At 34.8% G+C, this 12,178-nt stretch overlaps 1 protein-coding gene across 6 annotated transcripts; it reads right to left on the minus strand.

The window, feature by feature from the left end:
- Positions 1 to 912: 912 nt before the first annotated feature.
- LOC147411236 (protein NUCLEAR FUSION DEFECTIVE 6, mitochondrial-like) lies at positions 913 to 10,345 on the minus strand. 6 transcript variants are annotated; one of them, XM_086446278.1, is made up of 4 exons: positions 10,054 to 10,344; positions 9,797 to 9,918; positions 5,070 to 5,139; positions 913 to 1,297 (listed from the first exon to the last, which is right to left on the minus strand). In XM_086446278.1, the coding sequence occupies exons 1-3, from the start codon at positions 10,197 to 10,199 to the stop codon at positions 5,120 to 5,122; spliced, it is 288 nt and encodes a 95-aa protein (XP_086302404.1). In that variant the 5' UTR covers positions 10,200 to 10,344; the 3' UTR covers positions 913 to 1,297; positions 5,070 to 5,119. The 6 variants fall into 6 exon arrangements, with proteins under 6 accessions (XP_086302404.1, XP_086302439.1, XP_086302421.1 ...); XM_086446295.1 differs by lacking the exons at positions 913 to 1,297; positions 5,070 to 5,139 and adding exons at positions 5,192 to 5,486; positions 5,939 to 6,045 and having other exon boundaries at positions 10,054 to 10,345; XM_086446287.1 differs by lacking the exons at positions 913 to 1,297; positions 5,070 to 5,139 and adding exons at positions 5,513 to 5,720; positions 5,939 to 6,045 and having other exon boundaries at positions 10,054 to 10,345.
- Positions 10,346 to 12,178: the final 1,833 nt, after the last annotated feature.

Below are 12,178 nucleotides of genomic sequence, written 5' to 3' on the forward strand. Positions count from 1 at the left end.
GGGGGTTAGCTGAGATGGTAAGGACCAATTGAGTTTGCTCCCCAGGTCGTGTCTTCGAATCTCTACACGCCTCTCCACATAAATGTGACTACTTAAATATCGTAACACACGACAGGGTGTCGAATGGTGCGTGCGGCCACGTACATTAGTCTCACCAAAGGTGGGGATACTTCTTGGGCTACCAAAAAAAAAAAATGCCCAAAAATACCTAATCAAAGACTTCAAAAATGGATAACCATTGCACAACCAAATTTAAAAATATTTTGATCAATAGAAGAAAAACAAAATTCCTTCGGAAAAAAAAAAAAGAATTTTGTACCTCACATTCAAGACAACCAATTATATTTTTAGATGGCACATGGATGTGCGATCCATTAAGATAATGTTATTACAATCAATTTCAACCTTTTCTTTTTTGAAACCAAGGTATCCGAACCTCTTAAAGCACCAGACTGGTCCTCGACATATGTGTCAGCTCCTCTACCCACACTCACCAAGAAATTTCTGGGACAAATCCCTCAGTGTGGCCCCCAGGGGGGGATTCAAACTTCATCATGATCCCAACATCTCCAATGAATTTAAAGCAAGAAATGGGTATTCCCATGGACGTGAACGATTTCTCAGCCCCTCAAGGACTAGAATTACTTGCAGAAATCCTTGACACGTAAATCCTACACCTACTAATGTGATCAATCCAATTGTTCTACATCAATGGGTGCTCTAGATTAATCAACAAAAGCCTTTCTAATCTCATTTTCAATGATTGCCCACCAAGAAATTTCAGGAAGATCAAGGATTTGAAGATCAGATTGTTATTGGAGATGAACTGCATGTATGTAGAAATCTCATTCTCAAGCTGTTTCGTTGAATCAAAATGATAGAAAGCCTAACTATTGGATCACGCCAGCAACATTTTTCATGCGACTAATGGCAATAAAATGCTTCCCCACACGCAATGTAGTTTTTACAGAACAGATTTTGGACCAGTAATATGGGCTACTATGGCACAGAACCTAATCCAGTTTGAGTTGCTACATAAACTAAATATATAAGCAAAAAAAAAAGGAAGAATAAAAAGCTTCTACCACATTCAAGAGGTTTAAGCAAATCTCGGGCATAAAGAATTCCTTTTGAAAGGAAGATAGGTCTTCTATTGTCCCAATACTCTGCCATCTTTCAACTCTGAAGTTCAAAATTCAATCGAGAACTACACCTCGAGCAGGAGCTTTACAAGGTTATTGAAAGCCATGGAAACTACCACCAACGCATCGCACCCAACAAATTATAAATCATCCATCTACAATACAAGAACAAAATGCGTATGGAGGCTATTAAGAAATTGATGAAAACAAAAACCATAACGAGCTATATCATAAATCTGACAATTTTACAATGCAGTTTATGCGATTGTTGGTTGGTAGTTGACCATCAAATAAGAACCATAAGAAAAACTATATTGCAACAAAAACAGAAATGAAAGTGAAAGCAAGTCTTCAAGCCAAGTCACAAATAAAGGAACGATGGAATTGACTCTGACGTCAAAATAAGCATATGATTATGCACGAATATGGGTTTGGGGTAATTTTCATTTGCTTCAAAATTTTCTCGTCCACTTTCTCTGTGATGCATATAGCCCTCAGTGACACACCAAATATTTGTGGAAACAATCCATAGATTTTTTTTAATTTACCATGAATATGAGAAGTCAAACAAAGAAAGGCAACAGATATATCAAAAATGAGAAGTTAACTTTTTGAAATCAACCAATTTTAAACACATCAAAGATTTTTAAAGATAATATCATCAACATGACAACTACTTGGGTCAGCTAAATGAATCTTGTTTTGTATTTCCACTACACCAGGGGCATAATCTTCATTAGTTTTCTCTTATAATTTCAAATCCTATGTAACTAACTACTTTGATCTACATTTTTTGGCCTTCACCTCCTTTAACAGGCATGGATCTGCACACGCAGGTTTTAACCAGATTTTGTTGGTCTATGTTACACAAACCATCTCCATCTCTATCAACTCTTATTTTATCACCAGTTGGAGCAACTCTCAGGGGACTTCCTCAAATGTGATTGTCCTTCCTATCTTTCCCACTCATCTAACACAAGTTCAAAACATCTTTATATGGGCCAACTCAGCTGGTTTCTTGCCCTAACATTTCGCTATCTCTAATAAAATTTCCCAGTAGTTTGACTGGTGCATCAGTCACAAAGCACCTGAAAAGCAAGGCTGCACTTCATCCACTCAGCTTCATTTCTCCATGCAACATCCTCCTGAATCTCTCCCTCCTTGTAGAGATATGAGAACTGAGAGAAGAAAATAGTCACTATCAAGTATATCTCATGGTCAATGGTATTAACTACTGCCTTGTGACCACATGAAGAATTACTCATATAATTTGTTGGTCAGATTAGACTAATTTTTGAACTCTTGGGTCCCAAGGCATCCCAAATACATCAACAACAATACACAACACCCTAGATAGATTACAAATCCTTTCTCATCTTACCAAAAAATCTTCAAAGTACACCCCTTTAAACTCCGTACAGAGATTTCCCCAAAATTACAGAAGACCCAAGATAGAAATAATCATGTCCTGCACAGATTGCTCCTAATTTTCAAAAACACCACTACTCCTCCCCTTAAACAAACCCCAACAAATCGCAAAATCCATTCCACAGCCCCTCCTAGTTCCTACAGTCTTCTACATCCTCCCCAAATGAAATTGACTCCACGCATAAGATCAAACTTCCAACATTCTCCACCTCTCATTCATTAAAGAGACTCCTAAATCAGAAGTCCCATGAAACCTCCCTTCCATCCCTAATCATGAAGGAAGAAGCTGGTTTACTTAGACAAAGACACCCCTGTTATAAAAACATGATTTTTTTCTACATATATCTCTCTTCACCAATTTCATAGAAGAACTTTTTCATCTCATTAACCCTATTTCCGCCTCACGTGGTTGTTGGGGTTCAAAAGTTCTACCCAAGATATCATTCTTTGTTTGTTCCGTACTTTGGGAAAGATTCTAACATTGGATGCCATTCGTATGGGTTTATGCACTCCTACTTTTAGTGTCATTTGTAAGGACAAGGAAATGGAGAATCATATTCTTTCCCATTGTTCCTTGGTGCACAAGATTTGGGATCAACTTTTGTCTTTGTTTGGGTCCCATTATCTCTTTGATCTTTGTTCGAGTCTTGGTGATGTAGGACAACCTGGGTTTTATCGATTCTAGGTCTATTCTACTTTAGGAACAGTGGGAGAGATGGCTAATTAGGTGAAGAAGAAGATTGGAGAATTAAACAAAGTGAAAGTTTAGGCTTGAAAGGTTAAATGGTAAATGGTAAACGGCAAACATAAAAGTATTGCAATTAGGTGTTGTAATTAGGTTTAGGTTATAAAATAGGGTTAGATTGGATGAATAGGAAGTGTTCAAAGGTTGTGGATACAGTTTTGAAGAATTTTGGATATGTTTTATATACATTATGGTGGGTTTAAGTGATGTCTTGATGAGCTTAGGGGATTCTTGATGGGTTCTTGATCAATATTTGATAAGTTAAAAACAGAAAGATAACAGTGAAAGGTGGAAAAGATGAAGATAACAAAAACGATAGGAGAAATACCTCAGAATCACACCAGAAGGTTCTTAGCATCCAAAAGATGGCATCACCATATCCAATAATTGTAAATGTGTTTTTTATTCAAATAAACTGAGAGAAATCAATTACAACAGTCAGATATGTAGGCTCTCACATTTTAGACACAAAACCCTAATCCTAACATGACTTAAACTTTGGTGTTTAACTCTGAGATTCAAATCTCATCACAAACGGATATCCTACCAGTCTTTTTGTCATAACTTTCTCACAGTGTATCGGATTCGCAAAATATTAAACACATTAGATAGGTGATAAAATAATATTTCAAATGACACGAAAATCAACCTAATAAGATAAGTTTTGACCCCTGAAAATAAAGTTTAAAGAAAAATGACGTGAATAGTACTTAGACTAACTAGAACTTCTAAAACAACTCAAAACTAGAATATAATAAATTTAATAATCTAAAACTAGTCACAATAAATGGAAAAGTAATAAAAATAAATAAATTTGGACCCAAATAATTACGAAATTTGTATTGGAGTTTGTGACAGTTTGCTTGATTTACGTCCCACATTACTTGGTCGTCATTCTATTTTGCTTTTTCGAGCTCTAAAGGATTTTTGTGGAGCACGATTCCATTTGAAATTTACTGGGGGATGTGGAAAGAAGGAACAATCGCATGTTTGATGGCAAAAAGGATTCTAATCAAGACATTACAATTTCCAAATTTTCAAGGGAATCGTTTTTGAGTATTTCGTAAGTAGACGAGACTAGAGTGGGTTTGTTGAATCTCTGAGTAGTTGGTTTCGTTGGTCTCGTTGGTTAGGTTGTTTTGTTTTGGTCTTTTGGTCTTTGTCTTTAATTTTTATTTTTATTTTTATTTTTTTGGTCATCTTTTGGTTAACTCAATTCCATTTATCAAAAAAAAGAGGGCGGGGGAGGTTTAGAAAATTCTTTATCCTCCTGTCAACTTTCAGCATATATAAGGGAAAAGGGCATGAAAAAAAGCATTTGAGCTGTTGCCCATGCTCATTATGTCCCTAAGAAACCTTTTCAGCTTTTTCCAAACTGGTACATGTATCACAAGGATATAAGAAAGCCATGCCACCAAATAGTCAGCTTTTGAGAACATAACCATGCCATTGTGACGATTGAAAAACCAGTAGACAAAAGTTTACTTACAAATTGCATCTTAAATTGATAAAATTGTATTTCCAAGGGGGGTGGGGGTGGGGGAGAGGTACTACATCCAAGTCTTCACATCTAATTTCTCATGGTTTTCGCAGTAGGTGCCATTAAAAAAATCAGAAGAATGTCCAAAATAAAGCTCAACAAGTAAAAAAACATCAGAATTTACTAGTACATCAAGGTAGAAAGCTCACAAAAACTAGCTCAGTTTTTTTTTTGGCTCATTCAACATCTAGATTATCAGGAATGACAGTCTTACAGTGCAGGGAGTTTGTAAATAAAACTTTGCTCAAACCCACTGGAGAATCATCATACGTCATCATTGCAAGCTGATTGAAAAAAAAATAGTATTCTCCGTAAGAGAACATGTTAACAACAAAATTACAGAAAAGAAAGTCGGTTCAAGTTAAATGAAATATTTGCTGCATATCTTTTACATTTACTGTCTCTAGGCTTCACATCAAGCACAAAACATATGGAGAAGGTGGGCATCAAATTTAACTAGTGAGAAAACAGCAAAATGTCCACTAAGTTCATCTAGGTCTGAATGCTCACAGAAACCAACTTAGATGTCTTCCAGCTTATTCAATACTTCTAACTATCATCCGTCACTGTCTTAGTTTGTACTTAAAACCCTGCTCGCGTCCACTGGACTTTCATCACAGATCATCACAAGCTGATTGAATACAGCAAATCAGATTCTAATTTAAAATTCATGTTAACAAACTTTATGAAACAAAATAGTCAGTTTGATTTGAATGAAATATATAGAATACACTTTTTACACTCTATCGATAAAGAGGGATAATTTTCCTAAAAAAGGGAAGGGTGTTGCATCTTCCACATTTGAACTATCCAGGTTCCATACCAAGCTCAAAAGCCACAGGAAAATGTGTGCACCAAACTTAACCTGTGAAAATAAAATAAAATAAAAAAGATACCTTACTAATTTCTCAAGGTTCACAAGATGCAATGTGTGGAGAACTCTATGGGGAAAAAAGTAAAGTGCACCCAATGAAATGAATTTGGGATCCCCCTAGCAATATTCAAATGAAATACCACATCCTTTCTTCAAATCAGTAGCAAACATTGTTCCTCATTATTTTTAATAAAAGATAATCTTCTCACCTAATCTATTGAAGAGGACATTCACTAATACTTTCAAAGCTCGATAAAAAAAATAAACATCCAAGTCATTCCTCCTTTGCTTGCTCTTCATCTAGTTTTGTCTTGGCCTACAAGAGGAAAAAAGAGTATCCACTCTTCTATCAAAACAAAAACAAAGAGAGGAATGGGAGAGTGACAAATTGACCTATATTTAGAAAGAAAATATCACAAAGTAAAAATGCCATAACATTGAAATTGATTTGAGAACCCACATCTCCATATCTTGATATTATAATAGTGCCAGTCATGTAAGTATTGATCTTCCCCTTTACAACTCCATAAGGATTTTTTGGACGGGCATATAGGTGAGGTAGGGTTTTGAACCTAGGTTTATGGTGTACCACAAAAAATTCCATAAGGCTTTCTCCCCTACAATTAATAAGCTAACTTACAAGAAATGAAAAAAGACAAGGGCATCAACAGAATCACCATTATAGCCCTATAAAGGTTGGTTGCATATTAGTAATTATCCCAACATAAATGAAGATAAGTGGGAATGGATAAGAGCGAAGGATTTGAGATTCTCAATCAGGTCCTTCCATGAGTGGTTGACTCCTACTGCAGAACTATCCCTCTCAGGTACAATCATTTGGTCTAAGTTAATCCCCTCTAAAGTATCCTTTTACATTTGGTTGGCTGCCTGTGGTAGAATTCTAACGATGGACAATTTAATTATCCGGGGTTAGATCACTCCCAATTTTTGTCCCCTTTGTTTGAGGGAAGGGGAATTTGTTGATCATATTCTTTTGCATTGTTCATTTTCTTACAATATTTGGTCTTACTTTCTTGGTTTATTCCGTATTAATTGGGTCTTTCCTCGGAAGTTTTCCTTGTTGTTGATTGAATGGACCAGTAATGCTTTCCACACCAAGAAAAGGTTCCTGTGGACTATGCTTCCCTCGACTATTGCTTGGGGGGTATGGAACGAGAGAAATAATAGGGTGTTCAATAGTAAGATTAAAAGCTCTCATGTAGGTTTCTTGGAGATCTTGAGCCTCCTTTACCTTTGGTCTAAACAGAACATAGAATTCGCGGGGATTACTTTTAATGATTTTGTTTTTAGATGGAATTCTTTATGTAATCACTAACGTTGCAGCTTTTTGTTTTCTTGTTATCCCTCGTGAGGCTCTCTCGGCCTCTTTGTAAACTCTTTTATCTCATTCTCAATATATTACACTTATCAAAAAAAAAAACATAAATGAGGATCCTAGACAACAACTATAGAAGACCTACGTGTGAATCTTACCAAATCAAAGTAATCTACAAGGGAAAAAACGAGAACATCAAAAGAACATAAAGATGCAATCAATGAAAAACCATTGATTGTGCTTGCTAAAATAATCAAGGTACCGTTGGTTAAAGTATAGAGCACTCGTGCTAGAAGCTTGCTTCGATGCCAATTTGAACTAATCCAATTTTGAATGGCTAATCAACAATTTGGCTTTTCAACTGTTGAAAATTAGGATGGGGATGTGGAGTGAAGTTCTACTAAACAACATTTTGGCCTTCATTTGGAATATGTAAACGGTGATGGGGGAGAGACAAGGGTATCAACAGAATCAGTATTATAGCTCTATAAATGTTGGCTACATACTAGAAATTATCCCAACATATATGAGGATCCAAGACAACAACTATAGAAGATAAATGTGTAAATCTTACCGAATCAAAGCAATCTAAAAGGGGAAAAAACAAGAACATCAAAAGAAAGAAACGCTTAAAATGCAATCAATGAAAAATCATTGATTGTGTTTGCTTAAATAATCAAAGGTACCATTGGTTGAAGTACAGAGCACTTAGTTTGGAAGCTTGCTTCAATGCCCAATTTTGAATGGCTAATCAATTATTTGGCTTTTTAACTATCAACATCATGATTGGGGATGTATAGATTGGAGTTCTCCTAGACAGCATTTTGGCCTTCATTTGGGATATGTAAAATGTGCTTTCAGGCGTGCAAGATGTCAAAATTCAATATTCAAGAAATAAAATAAAGGAAAGACTAAATGAAATAGGCAATATATTATACAATATTTTTATCACTCTAGAGTTCTACGAATTCAACATTTAGCCTCGCACTCCTATTGAGTGTTTTATAGCCTACTATAATCACTATGTGTATTCAAGATAAACGAAAATATAATCCAAATATTGGAGACATCACATCTCAATACAAGGTCAAACACTTCTATTAGGTTGAAGCTCTAACGATTAGCGAAAAAAGGTTGTAGCTCTCACTGTGGTAAAGTAGAGAAATTATCTAGGGAAATCCAAGGGTTGATTTGTTAGTCAGAGTCTAATCCGCGTAGTCATAGAAGGGGCAAGAAGTTGTTTAGTGGATAATGAATCTCATAATTATATCTCAGAATGCCGAATATATGGGCAATAGAGATAGGATAGAGGTTGCAAAAAATGGGATCAAAAGGTGGAGAGCAAACATTGACAAGATTCTAAAAACTAAAATCGAAATGACGGAGAAATTATATTATTGGAGAAAGCTGGTGGGAGGAGAAAGCAAATCAGGTGGTAAGTGTTCCTGAATTGGCTTCAGCAAGAGGGATAATGACTATTTGGCATTAGAAGTTTATTGAGGTAGCATATGTTCTAGATGAAGCCTTTTTTTGTTTTCCAAACTTTGAAGTTATGTGAGGGAAGTTTGACAAATTATACGAAGACACGGATATGCATCTTTTTAGGTCTTTGGGATCTTCCCAGAAGCATTAGTTTTTCTTACCCCAGTCAATTAGAACTTAGAGTAAGGCGCTACTAAGCTCTCCATTTTGCTTTTGCGTCTGTTTCTTTAGACCCATCTTCGGAAAATCATTCATTTCCTGGACTATAAAAGTATGAGAGGTTTGAGGGAGTTTGTAAATAGAAACTCTCTTGCGAATCCTCCATTGGAATGGGCATTGTGCACTGGATCTGATAATGAAGAAAACCAGACTCTATAGATTGGTAGATTTATGACTAATGGTAGTTGGAAGGAACAAATTTCTAGCATCTAGTATATATCACCAATGGTGATTCCCAAGTCCATATCGATAATGTTCCATTAATTGTAGATTGTGATCATACTTCTCATTGGCGTTCTCCCTCTCAATTCAAGGGCATGTCGCATAAGGTTCCTAGGAAGGTAGGGATGATTTTTTTTTTTTTTTTGTATGAACCATGAAGTTAAATATCAAAAACAGAACCGGAAGGGGTTCGATAGGGATGATTCCCAAAATTTGCCAGATCCATGCAATATTCCCAACAACCTAGAGTCTGGTCTTCTGCAGATGCTACAGACATTAAAGGAAAGCAGCTCCAAAAAAAGAACCATAATCTTCCTCAATCTCAACAAATACTATTTAAGAATCTTGTTCCCATGTCCTTTGGAGCACTTACATTAGAGTGTTAGGTGTCAAATTTAGTTTATTAGTGTTTATGAACATCGGGATCTATCTGGATTTGGGATGTTGATATAAAGTTATATTTTTTATGTAAGTGATAATCCAAGCTAACCCACCAAATATACAACCCGGAACTCAATCAAGCTAAGGCAACCTAAAATCCATGAAACTGTAATTTGTACTTTTTTATTATAATTCATCTATCTATTAGTCGAAACTGATTAACTACCAATAAAACATCAATCCAATTTGACACAACTATAATTTCTACATAGGAAAACATAATGCGAGTCTCATCTTCTACCCAATTTACCAAACAAAGAAAAAAAAAATCTTTAACCATATTTCTTTTACATAATCAACAAAAGATGAAAGAAATTTCCGAAAAACGTCTAATTTTGGTATAAAAAATAAAATAACCATAGATTACCTTCAGCAAGCCAACCGTAATGGTGGCGAGATACCGAGAGCATCGAAGTCAACAATGCAGAAGCAGTGGCAGTGTGAAACGGCATCAGCGATTCCACACAACAACTCATCTCAACAGGAGACCTTTAAATCATAATTTGAAATTAATTAATTATTACGTACACACATCTCTATTATCGAATCCTCCACAAATCAAGAACTACAAATACGGAGAGATTTGAAACTTCGTAAGAGTGATTAGGGTTCTGGTTACTGAACCTGAAAATACGATTAGAGAAAGGATTTTGCTTGGAGGGGCGAAAGGGAGAGCGAGCGGCTTTGGCTTCAGATGTGAGTCTTGCCGCTGAGTTGCGTAACGAGTTGGATCGGATGAGGGACCTGGCGCAGAAGGAGGCGAAGGCCATGGTTTTGCAGAAGAAATGCTGATGGCTTGGTTTTTCTTTGTTGGATTGATGAGGGTACGGGGTTTTGGGGGAGAGAAAACCCCTATTACTTTGGACACTCGAGTGTCCAACGACTACAGATGAGATGGGAAAATATTCCCTATGGATTCCCTGGACGCTGATACTAGGAAATACTAATGGCAAAATTCCTTAATCGACCCTAAATTAGGAGTTTCTTTCTAAATAATCCATTTATTAAAAAACTTTCTATATTTAAATACTCCCTCAACCTCATGAAGAATGCCTCGTGAGAAAACACATGATACCAATCGTTTAGACCCAAAATCCAACAGTTGAGATTTACGTGTATCTTGATAGCACATGTCTCACAAATACTTATCCCAAGGACAACTCTCAATCGTTAGATTTTGAGTTTAAACGGTTAGAATCATATATTTTCTCCGTGAGTCAAGGGAACTTGACACGCGCATGCATATATATATATATATATATATATATATATATATATATAAAGGAACATAGTTATTATTATTTTCATTGTGAAATTTGAATTGCGAAACATATATGACAAACAATTAAGGAGGATGGTAAGCCCAGAAATCTATTTAACATTGAGAAAGTATTTTCCATATCATGTACACAATGAGTAGGAGTGGCAATGGGTTGGAGCAAATTGTGTTCGTATTGTGTTGAGGTAAGAGTATTATGAAAATTTACAAAATCCAACCCATTTAATAATCATGTCAAAAACTTAAATCCTAATCCAACCTATATATAACTTATTTAATAAAATTTTAGTCTTTATTGAAAAAAATAAGTTATAATTTCACCATAAAAAATAAAATGTCATTACTAAAAATAAAGTCACACAACCATAAAATTAAGTTCAAAGGTGAAAATATAATTTTCTTTTAATTTTTATTTCGAAAATTTCATAGAGTTTTGTCCTTAACAACCACATGGCATCAGATCATGTTAAAAGTCATAAGGTGATGTGGTCAGAAAACGTTCCTTACTAAATTAGTAAGAAAAACATATTTCAATATTACTATTATTACTACTAGTTAAGCAAAGTGTATTTCATTATCACATGAGACATAATAGTCTTAGTGCCTTACTTGGTAAGATCTTAAATCTCATTGCATGTCATTTTGCCTGTATTAGGAATCAAACACTACATACCTCTATATTTTAATGAAAAAATAGAGTAAAAAAAATATAAATATAAATAAATAATTTATTAAGAAAAGAGGTTTTTTTTATTATTTCCCACACTAAAACTTAATCATTTATTAATTTAAAAATATCTTAAAACATCATTTATATTTTATAAAATTTGTTAAAAAATATATATATTATGAGAAAGTTCTAAAAAAAGTGAGTAATTTAAAAATTCTTAAATAATTATTGATATATTTAAAATTACACGTTAACAACAAAACAACTAAATGGGTTAAGCGGGTTAACACCCAAATCGAAACTCAACCCATATAATAATCATGTTAGACGGATTGACACTATTATGATCCAACCCCACTAACTTCATATTGTTTTTGCAGGTCGTGTTGAGATTGCCACTCCTAACAATGAGTACATAATGTTGGTTGTATGTGTGTGTGTGTGTGTGTGTCAATAGTAATTCTCTTTATAAATATTGATTTCCTTAGAGGACCCTCGCGGAAGGGTTTCTTTATAAATAGTTCCTAACTTTTTTACGATAGCTTGGCAAGACATTTAGTAAAGTTTTTTTTTTCTAAATGATTCCCAGACCTCCACAACATTTATCATGATTGAATGCTTTAACCATTCGAACTCATCATTTTCATAAAAAAAAAAAAAAATTTTGACATCTCAATCAAGTTTTAAAGACTCCATTCCACTGAGAAGGACTTAAGAAAGAAGCAGAAATCATTTTCATTGATTTTTTCAAATATTTTGAAGATGCATGTAAAAAATTAGAGAATTTTCACATTTTTTTT

Source organism: Akebia trifoliata, chromosome 1 (genome assembly GCF_017979445.1).
Source record: "Akebia trifoliata isolate Shusen 1 chromosome 1, ASM1797944v1, whole genome shotgun sequence".
Classification (NCBI taxonomy): Eukaryota; Viridiplantae; Streptophyta; class Magnoliopsida; order Ranunculales; family Lardizabalaceae; genus Akebia; species Akebia trifoliata.

What these genes read in the sequence shown, in the direction of transcription:
- LOC147411236 (XM_086446278.1), bottom strand. Translation starts at nt 10,199, where the DNA reads ATGGCCTTCGCCTCCTTCTGCGCCAGGTCCCTCATCCGATCCAACTCG. An exon ending in TTCTCTAATCGTATTTTCAG is followed by an intron (nt 9,919 to 10,053) that starts GTTCAGTAACCA and finishes TATGATTTAAAG; the next exon opens with GTCTCCTGTTGAGATGAGTT. An exon ending in TTACGGTTGGCTTGCTGAAG is followed by an intron (nt 5,140 to 9,796) that starts GTAATCTATGGT and finishes TTTTTCAATCAG; the next exon opens with CTTGCAATGATGACGTATGA.